General features: G+C 37.0%; 1 protein-coding gene across 1 annotated transcript in view; it reads left to right on the top strand.

The window, feature by feature from the left end:
• LOC106636004 (cell adhesion molecule 2-like) overlaps window positions 1-17937 on the top strand; it is a 51184-nt gene that overhangs the window by 5999 nt on the left and 27248 nt on the right. The window contains exon 2 of the mRNA XM_014348229.2: window positions 4952-5160. Coding sequence (XP_014203715.2) covers window positions 4952-5160 — 209 coding nt within the window. The remainder of the gene's footprint in view (window positions 1-4951; window positions 5161-17937) is intronic.

The following is a 17937-nucleotide window of genomic DNA, read 5'->3' as shown; positions in this document are numbered from 1 at the left end:
AAATGTCTTGAAAATTATTCAAGTATACGTGCAAGAATTATTAATTAAATGAAAATAAAGACTAGGTATAAAGTCATGACTCTTCATTGAACATCAACTTTTCCTCTTACCCAGGACGTATCTTTGAAGCACTAAAAGTAACCCTCGTGGGTTTGGTATTCTATCTCGATCGATCACCTCAAAAAAATAACTTTGTGGCAAATCCCCTTCTTCGTTCGCGAGCCGCAGATTTTCCGATAGGATTTTGTGCACGGTATGTATACGAGCGACGAAATTTAGGATAGCGCTCGCAGACACACACGCGTGAAAGTGGAAGAGAAAGCAGAGAAAACTCTCCGGGGGAAAGGGGCTCGTGCACGTATATAGGTGGTACAGACAGTTTCCAATGCGGATAGCGAAACTCGCGGCCACTCGGCCACTCCCTTGCACAACACCTCTCATCCTTACCTCTGTATACCCAAACGGGGAAAAAGTTCTATTGCCTCAGGGGTTTGCCTCTACTCGGAGTGCACGGGTTTTTTCTTTCGTCTTCTTTCTCTCAGCGCCTTTTTCACTTTTTTTACAACTGGCTACTATGGATTTTTAAACTTTTTCTTTTTTTTTTTTTTTTTTTTTCTTAAAGTGATGACACTGAGTAGGGTCCAAAAATGAAAAATGGTATAATTTTAATTTTGTTTCTTTAGAAATATTTCTAAATAATTTTTAAAAATTGTTACTTCATTACACATAAAATCAATGCCCAAACAACTTTTCTGAAAATAGAAACTTCCCTCAGATCGATTATGTTATTTTGGAATCTGTGTTACGGATTAAAAGTATGATAAATATCCTCTCAAACTATTTTTTCGTTCTACATTGCATAAATTACTTTATTTGAAGTTTGTGTGATTTAACTTTTTAATAGCTGAAACTTGTAAAAACTAGAAAAAACATTAGTCGTATATCTATGAATATTAAACCAAAAATGAAAAAAAAACAAGTGATATCTTAAAATTGCGACAAATAATTTTTTTCCTTTGAACTAAGATAAATATAAAAAAATTTACAAAAAAAACTGTCAATTTAAAAGTAGTATTTGATAAAAAAAACAAGTTGTTGAAAAAATTTCTCATTTAACTTCTTATGCTTCAATAATTATTTTGAAACAAATCACATTTTTTTACTGTTAAACATTTTATAAAACTATAATTAGCGAGTGCATGCTGTAACTCTTAAAAATCTTGACGTTATCGAACAAAAGTTTCTGTAGGCATCGGATGTGACCTATTAATATTTATTGCAGCGTAAGAATGATTGAATGATACTTGAAAGTTTTATAAAAAAAAAAGTTATTCAAATATTTAGATTTAATTATCACTGATATTGATTATTCTCGAAAAGAACTCCTAGCTCGAAAACACACACGGATTAATCATTCAGCATTGCATTTTCCTTTTTCATGCTCAACGGTTAATGAAATATTTGCGCTGAAGTGCTAAAGAAGGAAAACCAATAAATTTTGAAACCCTATTTTTCCAGTCTCACTTGCTTACACGTGGAACGAGACACTTTTTTTTTGTAATTCATAATTGGTCATCGACAAACCAGTAATGTAATCCGCAGCCAACGGAAAATTGCACGATTTTTACGCATGTTTTTATGAAAGCAATAAAAATACAGGGGCTAGATGGATAGACGCGTGGTGTGAGCCAGTAATTACTCTTGATTCATTTATTGGGTGAAAAGCTGTACGGCGAATGGGGTGGAAAACGGTTTGATGGCGAGTTTTTTGCCTTTATTTGGTTAGTTTATTTTGATGTTTGTCAAACAAAAGGGTAGTTCTGCACAAAGTTGATTAACGCGATTTATCGAACCAAGTTATTTGAAAATACGTGTACCATCACAAAATATAAATATTTTGAGGGAAAATCTCGTTATGAAACGTTTCAAAGTGTATTTTTACTCAGCGCCATCGTTCAAATTTTGGTATATTACAAATTGGTAGTTATATCTCAAACACATCTCCAAAGCAACAAACGTCGAAGATATACATGTAAATATATAGCTTTTTACATCTTTACATGATAATCCAATTTGAAATCATCCTGTCGTGATATGGAAAAAAATACTAGTATACATACAAGAGTACACACGAACCCAGTGACATGAAAACTCGCGTGTCTAACCACATCGAGATCTTTTCACTGCAAGCGCATAATCTCTCCGGAAAAATCAGTAGTAAATATTTTTTCATTTAATCAAACTTTAATTTTCAATTCATCATGCACACAAGTTAGCAAATACATGGTAAAACATTTCAACTATGGATTCATCGAGTAATTTGTTGCACTTAAAACTAGCTCTTTCTAAAACTCAAAATTTTTGTTTACCGCAAAAGTACGAAGCTCTGATACTGTGAGTTCACTTTTCCGTCGCACACGCTCGACCCAATCAATTAAAATATATCATTGGAAAGTGTCACACCGATCGATAGACGTCCAGACAGTATCAGGTATATTACTAAGGCAAGCACAATGGAATGACATTCACGTGAGTAAAAAAAAATTCCGCTTTATTCTGATGAGCGAGTACGCGTTAAAGAGTATTAAATCCGAGAAGGAGGACGATCGATTTCTGATATTAAAATAATCGAGTGCCCCGAAGAAAAGAGGCTTGCGCTCAACTCGAGTCCAATCGTTCCAACACACCCAAATCCCATCCATCGCCATTTATCACCACCTGTCATCCACACTTTTTTCCCACTCCTTCGAAACGTACGATATTATTATTATGTACGCTTATTTAAAAAAAAATTGCACTAATGCATTTTGTCAGCGCTCCCTTTGACATTTTTTTTTATCACAAACTCGCAAACGCTGTTGCGCAAACCTTCTCTTCGCACTCAAGAGGTGACGCTTGGAAGTGTCAAATGCAAGTATTACTGAAGTACCACACTTCGTGTTTTTTCTATTCAACGATGGTCCCCATCTTCCCTCTTCGAAATTGCGTTTGACGCCTCACTGCCACTTTCTCCAGAATATCGGAAAGTGAGAATTTTATGCTTTGCATTTTGAATGACAGCTTTACTGCTAGGCTGTGGTAGAAAAAAACACTTTTTTCCAGAAAATTAGCATTTTCAGGGATAATAGTAGTTTTCGTCGGCCATCGGACGATTTTTTCTACCTCAGGCGTTTTTGAGAGTCTGGTGTGAGAGTCTCGGTAGGAAAAATATAATTAGTCACTTAAGCACCGTCGCACGTTACTATGACGAAAACTACTATCACAGAGAAAAAGAGCAATTATATAACGTCTTTTACTATATCCCATATCACAAAGAAAGAACATTTTTTTTTTATCTGCCTTTTTATAGAGTGCTACTTAGAGATACTTATGGAATCCAAAATTATTTTAAAAAATAATAATAATAGAAATAGTCATTTCATAAAGGATTCACTATTTTGCTCCAGTATATGTGCAAAGCACGTCTTGTTGAGTGGCCGTACTTTTAAAAATGATAATAAGCGCTAGTTTTACATTGCGTACGTTGTAATACATTAAACTTTTCTACATTAAATTGCAATTTTTTTTTCCAAGTCCATATATAATTCATCGAAATGAATAATTTTAATACACTTTGTAAAAGTTCGTTGTAACTATATACAGTGTACAGAAGTTTAAGACCCAAAATTCATGACGCACTTTCGACCCACATATTATTCCACCAGCCAATACATTCAACTACGAATTCTCGTCCGAACTCTTGTTTTCGATGCACATAAATGGGTACGCGTTCCTTTCACATCCCATTCCGGACTCATAAATTTAAATCAAAAGGGAGAGTAGAAAATTTTGCATGTGAATGGGGATCGCCTCGATTGTTTCGGCAGCAATGATGGACCGTGATTTCAAAAAGGGGCATTAAATCGAGCATCGCGGTATGAATTACCGACCCTGTAATGGCCAATTCGTGGCTCGGCTATTATGCGCATCTACACAATGCATATTGTTGTTTGAAAAGCGCAAGCGATGCGACGAGCGAAATTCTAATTTTACCATTGTTTATCGCATACTTATTTGTGCGGAAGGGCTTTATTGTTTAAATCAGGGGTGGAGTTGGAGTTTGTTGATGTTCAGATTTTAGAGCTCGTCGAGGATTAAGGATGGTGCGGTGTATTTTTAAAAATAAAAAATTAACAATTGTTTAATGAAAAGAGTTTTAAAAATAAAACGTAATATAACTAAAAGGCGATTATCTAATAGTATTACTCAATACACACCAACTGTTTACTGTCGATTTTCTATGCAATAAACTACTGTGTTTTTAATAAGGAAACCTTTTACCCAGCAATTGAACTACTAAGTTCATCAGCCTGAGAAGTATTTTTATAAATTACACATATAACCGAAGCAAAATTAACTAAAAACTACTGGGACCTTTATAAAAAATATTTTCCTCGGAAACTACATTTAAAATGTTTGTATTACGAACTAACTTATTAACAGTTTGCTTCATTTACCGAATGGCCGTAAAGAAATCATCTTAACATCTTTTGTAAAAAACATTTACAAAATTAAATTTTTAATTAATATAACAGGAGTACATTTCCTTTCATATGGAAAAATCAGATGGATTGATACACAAGTTTTACTTTCAAAGTCAATATAAAAGTTATTTCGTAAAAGTTATAAAAATATTTTCATCCATTAATACATTGATTTTTTCATTAAAAAATATAGTTTTTCGATGTGCAGTGTTACAAAATAAACATTTTTCGTCTGAAGTTTAGTCGAAAAAGTCCTAAAATTTTTTTTTTATAGAAAGGAAACCAAAGCCCTACGAAAAATCCAAGGGTACACCCTTACAAAATGAAAGTGCAGCACCAATGTCACATTTCGTAATGCTCATAAAAACTGTCACACAATGTAAAATATACAGTAAAATCCATTGAAAGCTCGTCTCTGTTTTTTACAGGTGCAGTGGAGGGCCTGATGATGACGAACCTGAAGATACCCACGCACGTAGTGCAAAACCAAACTGTGCAGATGGAGTGCGAGTTCGACTTGGACGGGGAGCCCCTGTACTCGGTCAAGTGGTACAAGGACGGCAACGAGTTTTATCGCTACGTGCCAAACGAGCGACCCGACGTCCACGTCTTTTCCCTTCCTGGCGTCAACGTCGACGTACGTACAATCCATACTATGATGCTATAAAAGCTTCCCTTTATTACTTTTGTTATTTTTGCTTCCACATTGTGATATCATCCCGATACCTTCTGTCCCCTGGCATTTTCTCTCCCTCCCTCTCTTCCGTACTCTTTTTTTATGCAGCCACATTCCCCGAGTTTCTTCCCCACAGTGAGCTTAGGGGGTTGGACGAGGGGCGCCACGAGGAGTAGGAGTGGGAGGGGCTCTACGACGTGCGCTGTTGTGCGAGCTTTTATTATGCAATGGGACAGAATAATCACGTTACGTTGAACCGGATATTGTCCTCGAAAGAGGAAAAGAGAGATAGAGTACGCGCATTATGATATTTTTTTTAGTACTAGTTTGAAAGCACAAGTGTTTTTTTTTTTTTTTTTTTTTTTGTTATTTGCACCTATCTCTTTGAAATACATGTGGAATTAAAAATTTCATCCACGGAAGTAATAAGAGGACGGGGAGATATGGACTGTTGGTGAAGTTTTTTATAATTCATTATTTTTGTATGTATTACCACTAAGTGCACTACGAATAATTAAAATTGATACTGTTTAGTACAATGGCCATGACTTCGTTTGTACCAAATATTCTTCGGGTGGTACAGGTATTCTTATGGAATCAAGTAAATGGCCAAACACTTTGAATTTTTTATATTCAAAGCTATGTGTCGTTTAAAATGAGAAAGAAGTTAATGTAGCAGCTGAATTCATACAACACAATATTAATTTAAAGCAACTATAGCTTTGTTACTTGTTAAAAAGCTTAAAAAACTCAGAGTGTGCTTAAAAAAGAAATTCTACAAAATACATTACGCTTCTCACTGGCAAAGCGCAATTTACTTTGCATACTTTAAATTCTTTATTTTCACGAGAAAATAATTTAAAAAAAAACAAAGCCTTGATCAACACGGCTTTGAAAATTATCCTTCCTTCGTTATAGAGCTTATACAAATACGTATATATAGTCCTTCAGGGGGAGATTTTGTGGATGGAATAAATACATACGTTCAGTTAAATGCCCGATAGTAACCAGCAACAGCTTCGTCCTCGACATCACTCTAAAGTGTAAGAAATATGATATGAAGGCAATAGATTGGGGGTTCAGAGTATCACAAAAGTAAGTTTAGTAATCTCGACCATATTTCTCGACTCGGCTCATTGTCACTCCTAAAAGCCAAGGAAAGAAAAATTTCTCGCGAAAAGTAGGCTAATCAAGGAATACCCCAAGCTCGGGAAATGAAATGGTTGAGAGGCTAAGGCTTTTCTCGAGTACCGAAGTGCTATACCGCAGTACTTACTTCGTCCAACTATTACAGCACGAGCAGCACCACTAGCAGTAACTCCAGTTCTCCGAGAGTTAATTTCCTTTGTCTTGGAAAGGAGACGATGCGTTCAAGCCAGAGGCTTGGAATTGAAAGTAATTTCAAGTTTCCAGTCCTTACATGCACCCCCAATCCTCTACCTCCTTCGTGATCGAATTTAAGAGAAAGCTGGGAACTAATTTTTTATTTTTTTCTCAAACTGACAGACATAATTTTAGGCTAAATTTATACGACAGTAATTTTTCAATTTCTAAAAGTACCGTCGAGAAATTCGTAATGAGCTTTCTAAATGCGAAAAGATGCAGTTTGTTGAACTAAGAATTTAACATAACCACAGGAGTGCAATACATGATTCACTTATCTGGAAACGAAAATTGTAGCTATTGAGACGATACCTAAAGTGAATATTTCCAAAGTAAATTTTCCCAAAGAAGCTTTCAATTGGCCATCGTTGCATCATCAAGCAAGTTTGGATAGCTCATTTCTTGTTAGTTCTCCACTTAGTAGTTTGGAGGGTAGAGGGGGGGCCATAACCGCGCGCTTGGAAAAGCACCGTGTAATCGAGTTGCCTGCGCCGAGCCAATCGAACCGGGCAATTATTAGTTAAACGTGCACTACCTATACACCTATTTGTACTACACAAGCCACAATTTGTGTGCTTTATCAAAGAATTGAAAAGCACTAAGATTATAAAGCTACGTTTAGTAAAGAAAATTATTTCGAATGACTGGGGAAATGTAAAAAAAAAAAAAAAAAAAAAAACAAGCTTTACGCCCATCGTCATCGAGGGTTATCGTTTATTATTACGTACTTGCACTACCAAAGGTGAAGTTAGTGAGACAACTACTCAGGGTTATTCCTCTAATCCCGGAAACAGATGACATCATTGCTCATACGTGTCTAAAGATGAGTAATAGCCGTAAGGACGGAATCGTTGAAATAAAAAGGGGTTGGGAAAGGAAAATCCAAGGAATTAATCAATCTGATTGATGTATTATGTGTTACCCTCACGTGATTCATTTCTGTATTACATTAGCTTACAGCTCGTTATCCAAATGTATTCCTTCATAACAATCAGCACAAAATTACATCACATGTCCATACATTGCGTTGTATTAGTTGTTGGGAGAAATTTCTATCTCTCATTAATATTGCAAGCAGGGAGATTCTCTATAGTCACTACTAGGGTCCGCAACAGAGTATAATGTAACCTAATTACTATCAATGACCTAAGCATGTACCACAGCACAAAGAATCTGGAACAACTAGTTCATACCCACTGAAGGAAACCACAGAGGTATGCTGTCACTTTGGCCTTCTGTTCCGAGGACAAAGGACTTTCTACCGCAATGACAAGCGTAAAATAAATTTTCTCTTGTTATTTTCTTCCCACTTCTACAAACTAATACAACACATGCACACACGATTGGAGCTGTTGCCCTCCCCCGTTCTAAGTATCGTCACCACCACCCCTTTGTCTTTGTGGAGACCCTCTCCGTGCCTCTTTCAAGTGGGAAGTAGAAGCAACAGCGGCGGCATAACCACCTTTGATTCACGTACGTGCACTTATTTACACAAGAAGCTGCGACGCAGCGGAGTACTTCTCAAAGCATAGGCACATCGAAGAGCAGAGACAAGCAGAGAGAGAGAGAGAGAGAGAAAGGGTGAGAGGGAGGGACGAAAACGAGAGACGAGCGAGCTTTTGTAGGTGGAGTGCCCCGAGAGCTTCAGGATCCTTCGTGGCTCTGCGTCCATAGCCCACACACAGATACACATACACAGACATGCATGTATATATAAGTTCATGTGTGTCCACTATAGGGAGCGACAGAAAGGAATCCTAAAAGTGTTAGCGTTATTTTGTCAACGTCTGACCACACGTGGACTCGTACTACTGCCACTGTTGATTTTTCACTTCATAAAGGACCAGGGGATAAAGAGAACGAAAAACAGCCCATAAACTTTTTGTCAGCACTAAATAACATGTATTTGTGTATGTAGTAGCAGGGGTATAAAACTTAACAGCCCTGAAATAAAAACCTGGGAACCAATCATTACAATCACAAGTTTCATTTTTCCAAGTACAATAGGCTTATGCGGGTATGACCGTTCACAGGTATAATAGACGTTTAATTGAATCTTTTCTTTTTCATTTTCCATTTTCCTCGACGTGCAGCAACTTATGACAATATTTCCAAGTGACTCTTTACACGCGTTGTACAAAGTTTTCACTCACGATTGCATCCACGGGATGAACTTGGGTGCTAGTTTCCAAGAAGCCGTTGTCATGAGCTACGTTTACTGCAACAAGATTAATAATTATGCTAATAATTCTAATAATAATAATAATAATAATGATAATAATAATGATAATAATGATAAAAGTTATGTAAATGATAATAATCGACATTATTGCATTTCTCAATGTGCTTTAACTAGGAAAGACGAATGATTTATTTCTATAAGTAAAAACAATCACTAATACTCGGCTGTAAGTGTACTCTTGTTTCTATTGAAATGCTCATACGTTTTAGAAATTATGTCAAAATCTTTTTTCAGTCAATTTTACCAAAGAAATTAGTGTTACAATGAACTTTCAATATAAATTTTATCTGTCTTAACCCAATAATCTTTTACAGTTTTGTGAACGTGACGGATTCTTTTGTAACATAAACATGGGGGGGTCCAACCTTTTTAAAGTTGGAAATCTCATCATGGTAACCCGTCTTGTGTCTCTTTGGCTCCTATTGTTATACACGTCGAACAAAGAGAAAATCAGAACAAAACACAGAGAGAAAGAGAAACAGAAGAAGGAGTCTCTGGTTTACGCACTCGTGCCTCTGAAAATCAGGAAAAATAACGTTTCATTAGTAAAAGCAACATCTGTCGTCCGTAAAAAAGAGAACGAGGAATATTCCCACGCGCTGATTGTCACGCTTTGATATCGGTAACCGTACCTCGTACCCTCGCCGTCATTTTTCGACCTTTGCACGCCCGCAAAGTTTGTACGTACACGTTCATACACCTCCCACGCTCGTGCAGCCATCCCCCTTTGTTTGCTCGATTTTCTGGCTTCTTTTTTTCGTTCCATCTTTTTTTTTGCTCCCACGCGACGTGCAGGGCGATATATAAAACTCGCGCGCAGATTTTTCACCTTCACGTGTTGTTGTTCTTGTTGTTGCACGGTACACCTGCACGTGCTACACGTGTGGGTACGTGTGCTCTACTTTTGTGGGTAGGACGCGCCAGACCAGAAAAAGCAAATAGATAGGTCTTTGTTGTGCCCACGGGAGTTGAGGACGGAGAGCAAGGGCGGCGGTGGAATAAGCTTGTTATAATACGGGGAAAGAAATAAATGGAGAATTATGATTTAAATGGAGGCAAAAAGTAAGAAAAGGACCAAGTGTAGTGTATCGTGTGTCTGTCATGCCGAAGGGAAAGGTAAACAAAAAATTTCGAAAAAGGTGATCTTTTTTTTTTATTTGAACTTCTCATTTGGTTTTTTTTTTTTTTTTTTTTTTTTTTTTTACAGACATTACGACAAAACTGTGCACACGAGGACTCTGCGTTGCTGTGTTTTTGTTATCTTTTATTGAATACTACATTAATAATGGAGCTTTCAAAAATGTATCTCATTTTATGGTATTTTTTTTTTTTTTTTTTGTTTCAATTTATTATTTCAAAACTGAAGCGCAAGCTCGAGCTTACTATACATTACGTTGCCTCATTAAGCTCAAATTTTACGGAATCTCAAGTCCAGTAAAACTCATTTGCTCGTGAATTTAGATTGCTTTAGACGTATCCTGATGCCAGTAAATTTGGATATCGATTAAGGGGTATACTAGTACTGTAATACTGACGTTGCTTATAATTAAAAGGTGGATAATTGAGAAGCCGAACCTCCTATGAACTTAGTGATGCAAAAATTTCATCATATTTTAAAGATACACTCAGGGTGGCATGGAAAAAAAATAATTTCTAAAGTTTTTTAATTGTTCAACTAATTTTTGGATATCACCACTAAATTAGCCAATAAAGATTTTTACTGTTAGCTGATAAATTACAGTTGTCTGACTGTAAAAAGTCTTAATAATATTAACTGTAGTTGAGATTGGAGAAACGATTTTTTGTCTATTATTCGTACCCAATAAAATAAAAAAGTACTTGTTGATTTTGCATGAATAAATAAAATTCACATCCAACGAGGCCATCGTGAAATTGGTTTATTTGTGCTCTGATATTTTATTAAAGGATATTTTACTTTTTTTTTTAAATCACCGATTGAAACGTAACACGTTCAGTACTTCCAATAATAAACAATAAGTTACCAAAGCTTCATGAGAGCTCCAGCACTGACTGCCTCTCACTATCTTTTTTTTTTTTTTTTTTATTTTTTTTTTTTTTTTGAAGTGTTTCATAATCCACCCTCTCATCGAATATCCAATCAAGCGTCCTTCAGAGCGTTTTTATCGAGTTTTCCACGCTTTATCATTGCCCAGCTCTGCTTTGACGATCAATGGATACTTTTCCAGGAATTCCGCCCAGTTAAAGGTGAAAAGAATCAATGTGTACTCATTAACTTTTTCACATTTTTCACAGATAAATGTTCACCGAACGAACAAACTCTCCAACACACACACACACGATTTCTCTTTCGTCTCGATTATAAATCACAGCACCAAAGGATAATTCTAACCACCATCACTAACAGGCAAACATTTCGCGCCTGCAATTCGAAGCGGCCGCCACACACATGTGCGCTCGACCGCTATATTTATAAATATATATTCGTATGTGTGTGTGGGGGAGGGGGGGAAGGGAGAAATTGCAAGTATATTGAAACGTTGTTAAAACAGTCGTGGGCAAATAAAATGTGTCCTGTACCAGCGATAAACTCGGCCTGGTCGCGCGGTACGTGCATGTACGTACACATATATGGGTAGTTTAATCCCCTTTTTTTCTGCTCTACAACTTCGTAACCTCGGTTGGGGGGAAATTAAAAGTCAAATCGTAATATCGCGGGGGTACACATGGCCACGGGAGGAAAAGAGAGATGTAGCGATGAAAAACAAAAAAAAACAGGGAGGAAGTGGAAAATAAAAAAAGAAGAAAGCAGATGAAAGAAAAGCGGGACCCGTGAATATAAATTGAGAAGTTAAAAAGGGAAAATGGCCCGTTTGGCATCCGGGGGGCTTTTCTTTGCCCCATTAACGCGACCGCACGTTAGTTTACACAGTGTAACTCCCAGAAAGTATGGGAACTCGGCAAATAGATAATGTTTGCCCAGAGTTTTGCGAGGAACTGAATTTCCGGGAAAAATGAGAGCTGATCCTTATCTTCAAATGTGCCGCTCTTTCCTCTACGTATACCCACCCGTGCCTCTTTTTACGCTCATGTAGAAGGTTTTTCTACTTCAAGCCCTTGGGGACTTTTTTTATACAAATACATACATAGGTATTATAAAAAACTAACGAGGAAAGAGGTCAGGAGAAGAGTAAAATAATCTACGTACCTAAACAATATGGAGTAAGCATTTACACATAAGTAATAATTAAAATCATCTATTAGGCTCTTTTATGCTTGTTTCTCGCTTAACAGGTCATTGTTCAATATTAATATGCTGACACGCTATGACTTTGGCGCGACCATTTGCCAAATGTATGTATACAAATACTGAAACTGTTGTAACAACTGCTAAGTACTGTTGTTGGTCACATGGTTTACATTGATTTTCAACTGCCCCTCTGAATTGCAATGAAGTGCAAAGGGGGGTAACTGAAAATTTTACCGTTCCCAATTTTTATGGATATTTTACGTGCTACGCCCCTCGTTTGGACCTGCACAGCAATGTAACGGATTTGTTTGTTGCAGCGATTTAATTGATGGTTTCTTATTTCACATTCGTGAACTTAAAAATGGTATAATCTGATTCTATGTACGTATACGCGTGTACGTTTAAGTAATAAATATGATAAGTAATACTTTTTTCTTCTTCAGTAAAAAAATCTGGCGCGTGATACTTTTTCCGATGTTCATGTATCATATACCTCGGTCTCCACCGTCGCATATATTCCCCATCAGATGCACAATCCCCCTTCCGCACGACTGCGCGTTTTTCTACGATTCCACCGAGTACTGAAAAAAAAAAAAAAAAAAAAAAAAACCATCGCATGGCCCCATTTTTTACGAAAGTATTCACATGCCCACGTACGCGCACAACACCAACATCCATCTTATATTTTCGAATGAGGCGCACACATCCGCGATACGATGGTACACCCAACTCCTTCGATCTTCAATTAGACCGATTGCATCGCTGCGTTTTTCGAGTACTCGGTGGTGATGCATCGGAGAGTCTATTGACCCACTGACCCGAAACGTCCTTTGTCGTCAGTGGCATGGAGAAGAAGCGGAAAGGGGGAGTGGGAAAAAGCTCTCGCTCCAACGACCCTATTTTCCTTTCGATACAGTGTCTTACCCTTTTCCTCCTTCTTATCCGCCTCCGACTCGATGTAACCCGAGCAATCCTTCCACTGCAACAGAGCCACTATTACCCCGCTCTAGCTTTTACAATAGCACTGCTACGTGTACCCGTTGGCATGCTATGCAGCGCAGGTCCAATACTGAAACTTGCAGATGAGCCCCGATACTCCTTACCCAATAACCAAGGATCAACGATGCCACGATGACGTTGGCCTTTGTCTTCGTCCAAGATGTCCGTATACTTGACCAATTCTCATGTACCATCGATTTACCTAACTACTCAAAATTTGATGGTTCAGTAATGGCGTGACAACGCCATGATCGTTTCTGTAGTTTCATTGTTGTTGATGAAAATTCCAAGCTGCTTGATATGCGATCATGTAAAATTAAATAAAATAAAAGGATATTAACGCCAACTGATGTTTTGTACTGTAATTGCATCCTGCTCGTGCAACAATTGTACGACTCATCTTACACGTGTGTATTATGCAAAACCACTGTAAATTTCCCTTCCGCGTGCACATAGCTTACGCGTATGTGGGGTGCAATCTCTTATCAACAACTGGTGAGAGGAGGATCCTCGACTGCGAGCGGCTGGCTAATAACTAGACGAGGGCTTTGCCCTTCCCTACACCCCACCGATGGTAGATACGCTGAAGTTTCATTTCGCAGGAAGCACTTCGGCGCGGCGCTCCTTCTTGGAAGACTCGGGCTGTTTTTTCGTACCTCACGCGCATACACCGGCAAAGCATTTCCTCGGGGACTTGAGGACATCGTCGTTAATACACCAACCAGGAAATAAAATAGGGATACTGCGTGAGGTTTAATGCGTGAGGTACAGTGAAAAAGGCTTGCACAACTTTCGAGCCAAACCGCAGCCGGAGGATCGGGTTGGAGACCCTAGTTGATGGATAAGAATATATTTACATGTCACGACGTCCTATTGCTTGGGCCTTTGCTTCTCAAACGATAGAGCACTAGAAAAATTGGCGCAAGGTTTTTTTGATACCTTCATTTGTTGTTGTATAAATTTATTTATTTTTTTTTTATTTTTTTTTTTTTTTCAAAGATATGTTTTTTTTTCGTTGATCTTCATTTTAGGAAAAAAAAGATGCACCAGAGCGTAAAAAAATTCCTTGCACGAAACGGCGACGGCGTCGTAAAACGCCGCATCTACAGATGGGTCAGCGTTGTTTTATACTTTGAGTGTTTCCTGTATGTCTCGAATGACGCGGAGATAAAAAAGAGAGAGGAAATCAATTCGTATATGTTGCGTGCTAGCAGTAAAATTGAAGCTCGCGGGTGATGGGAAATATGGCAATAAATATGTCGAGTCTACCACGTTTACACGAGGACGGACTACGAGTGCCAATTATTTGTGGCTTTGTAAAAAAAATTCCGTCCACCTGTCTGGTTGGGGATGCCAAAAAAAGTCTTTTTTTTCATTACGTACCTTAAGTGTGTGTGGTGTAAATATTCGCCAGCAGGTAATGGCTTGCGGAAGAATTTTACGATGCTTTTACCTCAGCGCGTCGCTGCACCTAATATAATTTACTTTCGCAAATTTGATTTTACGCCCTGCAATTTTATGAATATTATCATTCGTGCGAGTTATAAAGCCTGTTTTTTCTACAAAAAAAAAGCCATCATCGTTAGTCTTTCACTAGAGAGAGAGTTCCTGGCCGTAATAATAGGAAAATTCCTAAAAAAAGGTTAATTACACGTGCCAAGTGCAGAGTTAAATTCCTTATGATGAACATTATGCTTTTAATTAATCTTTATTGTTAACAATTCATATGTTTGATACGCCTATTCTAGTCTGTCATTCTAATCTTATTTGGGAAACTAAAAATGGTAAGCGCAAAAGGACTATCCCTAAAAAGATTCCTGTAAATCTCGCTGACAAAAACTTGAATCCAATAACCTTTGAAAGAAGAGAACAAAAGTACGTACTTCCTTTGGTCAAGTAAAAAAAAAAAAAAATTGCTTTCTGTTCCAAAGACAGAAGAGAAAAAAACGTAGAAAGCTTCGAAATTCGTTTGCTGAATAGAAATAGGTCACAGCTCAGATTAGCTCTAAAAAACAATATACGGTTCAATTTTGAAAAAACACCACATTTTAAAATGTTATAGATATACATACCCATGAAAATCACATTTTTTTAACTGTGTTAATTTAAGGACAATATTGTTGCCACTTCAATACTTTTTTTAGCGTTCACTCAAACTACGATATTTCTCCTCTCAGCTGAATTATCGCAAACCAATGTCAACGGAAAACACCAAAACGGTTATACAGTTTTTTATATCCACAGTGCGCGGAGGATGCCAAAAACCGGCAAGACTTTACGTGCTCCAAAGCAACGCTGTTCTAGTTTTTTTTTTTTTTTTTTTTTCAGTTTTTCGTGCTCGTGGTAGCTGCACCTTAAAAACTCTCTACGATGCGGCGTCTTCTTCCTCCTCCTTTTTCCTTCCTCTCAAAGTGGCAGGGAAGGGGTACTAACACTCGCTCGTGTATAGTGGCTATACTCCAGACATCGGCCTGTACATGTAGGGGGTGAAAATTTCCTTTTTATTACGTGTGCTGCTTGAATTTAATTTTTTTTTTTAGAGAAATTTTGTTATGCAACAAAGATTTTCCAGCTGACCTGGTTTTATTCTTTTTTTTTTTTTTTTACCTCAACTCTTTTTTTTACTTTCGGGTCTCTTTAGCCAGGTTAATTTTGAGTTAACAGCTATAGCCATTCTGTTTAAAAAATGCAAGGCAACTATCTAGTGTTAATTAAGTAGCGAGTAACAGGATGAGACTTTTATTCGTTTAGTCAATATTGCACTTTGTAGAGAGTAGACGGAAAAAGAAATTGGGAACAGATCGATGATAGTAATCTATTCAAAGGACATTAACAAATTGCGCAAATTGTGTTTTCTCATCTTAAAAAACATTTGTCGTGTGAAAAAAAAAACACCAATGAGTGTAATAGCTCTTACTTTCAGGAATGTTTTTCCGCATGATTATTCATTTTTTCTCTCACCATAACATTACATTTCGGAAAAATTATATTTTCATCTAGATGCAATTTTTAATTCAATAAAAACAATACTTCAATAGTAAAAAGTGAAAGCATTTTTTATTAAGAGTAATTTAAAATTATTATTACTATACAACTCTAGTGGATGAATTTACTTGGGATAATTGAGAAAAGTAGAGAACAGACATATGCCAATTTTTTAGTTATTCGGTAATATAATAATTTAAATACTATTCATCAAATTCAAATAATTTAGAAGTGTTTAGGAAATTTTTATCGATTGTTTAGTAATATTTACATCAACCTTAAAAAATAACTATTTTCATTACACTTTGGTCGAGATTTAAATATCTTAAAGTAATAAAAATGATTTTGATGATGATAATTATATAATTTATTTCATTTGGAAAACGTTGGCATGTTCATGTTTCATAACAAAAAAAAATTTTTTATCAATACGTAAATTTATCTAGGATTTTAGTAGGTGAATGTTAGTTTCTATAAGTATTATACATATTGTAATTAATTTATAACTTTGTAAAAGTCAATGATCATATAATTTACACACATAGTTTTAATTAACTTTTTTATTTTTTTTTTATTTTTTTGCATTCAAGTAACCCCCTGTAAGGTGCATCTTTTTATGACGTTAATCGAAGTAATTATGATTTTCTTTTTTTATAACATACACTTGAAGATTCAGAAAAAATAAAATCTTTCACTGAAATGATAGATTTATTTTGATAAGGATCAAAATGTAGAGGAAGTAAATGACGATTTGTGAGCCCAGCGCCACATGTTGACCCTATCCTTTTCAGGAGGAATAGATTTTTCTGCCTATAAAAGGAGAAAAATCTCCACAGACTATATGAAATTCTTTTTCATGCAGGCCAAGATTCGTGTCATATACATTTTCAAACGCCGACATTCACTCTGACTTGAATACAAAAATTCGTCACACTCGATTACTCAAGCTCTCGTGCGATTTAATCAAAATAGCTCTGTATTCAAAAAATTTCATTGTCCGCCACGTAAAGTCAGCCCTATAAAATTCTTTTGCTCCCATTCATTTTTCATACATAGTTCACGTGTTATAGTTCACCGATTAAAATTCAATACGTTCGACAAGCCGATCGCTCTAGGAGAATTATTAAAAATGTGGGTCGATCGCAATACGTAAATTTTAATAAAATGGCCCATTAGGCGGAAATTTACATACTCCCCCTATCTGGTTTAAATTACGCAAAATGTAAAAGGTAATGCGCACGTTATTATGAACGATAAAAATATCGATAAAGAAAAAATAATATACGGTAGAATGACAAAGATAATACGTCATTGCGTCAGAAAGTCATGAAATCATCGTACCCAAACGATTGTATATAGATATGCGAGGCCCGTACCTGTACGCATAATCCACCGCAGCTCTCTCTCTCTCTCTCTCTCTTGGGTGAGAGAAACAAAAGCCATCCGCTTGAAACAATTGGCTTCGCTCAATTATCAATTACACGGCCACCGACGTGCCCCTAAAAAGCCTCGTTCGAAAACACTAAACGAGTGCGCGGCCTCGTTTCCATCGCCCGGTGCCAATGCGCCAGAAAGTAATAACCTCCACGTATATGCCCATACACGTACACACACACACCCCGATTATTTTTTCCCCCCTCGCGAAAACTCGAACGGGACGTACAGGTATTGTAACGCGCCCCGAGAAATCCAGGCGATCTGCAGCGCATTAAAAAAAACTCTATTACCACGATAGCGTTCCTCCCCCAAGCAGCGTTACCCCGTAACCTTTTGATCCTACGTACACGTTACTCTCTGCTATACCCTCGCCGACCAATGGCCTCTCTCGTATCCTTTTGACGAAAAATAAGGAAGAAGGAAAAAACTGAAAGAGAGCGGTACTGGCTGCACGAAGCGATAA

The sequence above is a fragment of the Copidosoma floridanum genome, unplaced genomic scaffold, assembly GCF_036245765.1.
Source record: "Copidosoma floridanum isolate Cflo_tuat_1 unplaced genomic scaffold, Cflo_Japanese_pri ptg000014l, whole genome shotgun sequence".
NCBI classification, from domain to species: domain Eukaryota; kingdom Metazoa; phylum Arthropoda; class Insecta; order Hymenoptera; family Encyrtidae; genus Copidosoma; species Copidosoma floridanum.
The sequence above is the reverse complement of the archived record's forward strand: the minus strand, read 5'-3'. Positions and strand labels throughout refer to the sequence as shown.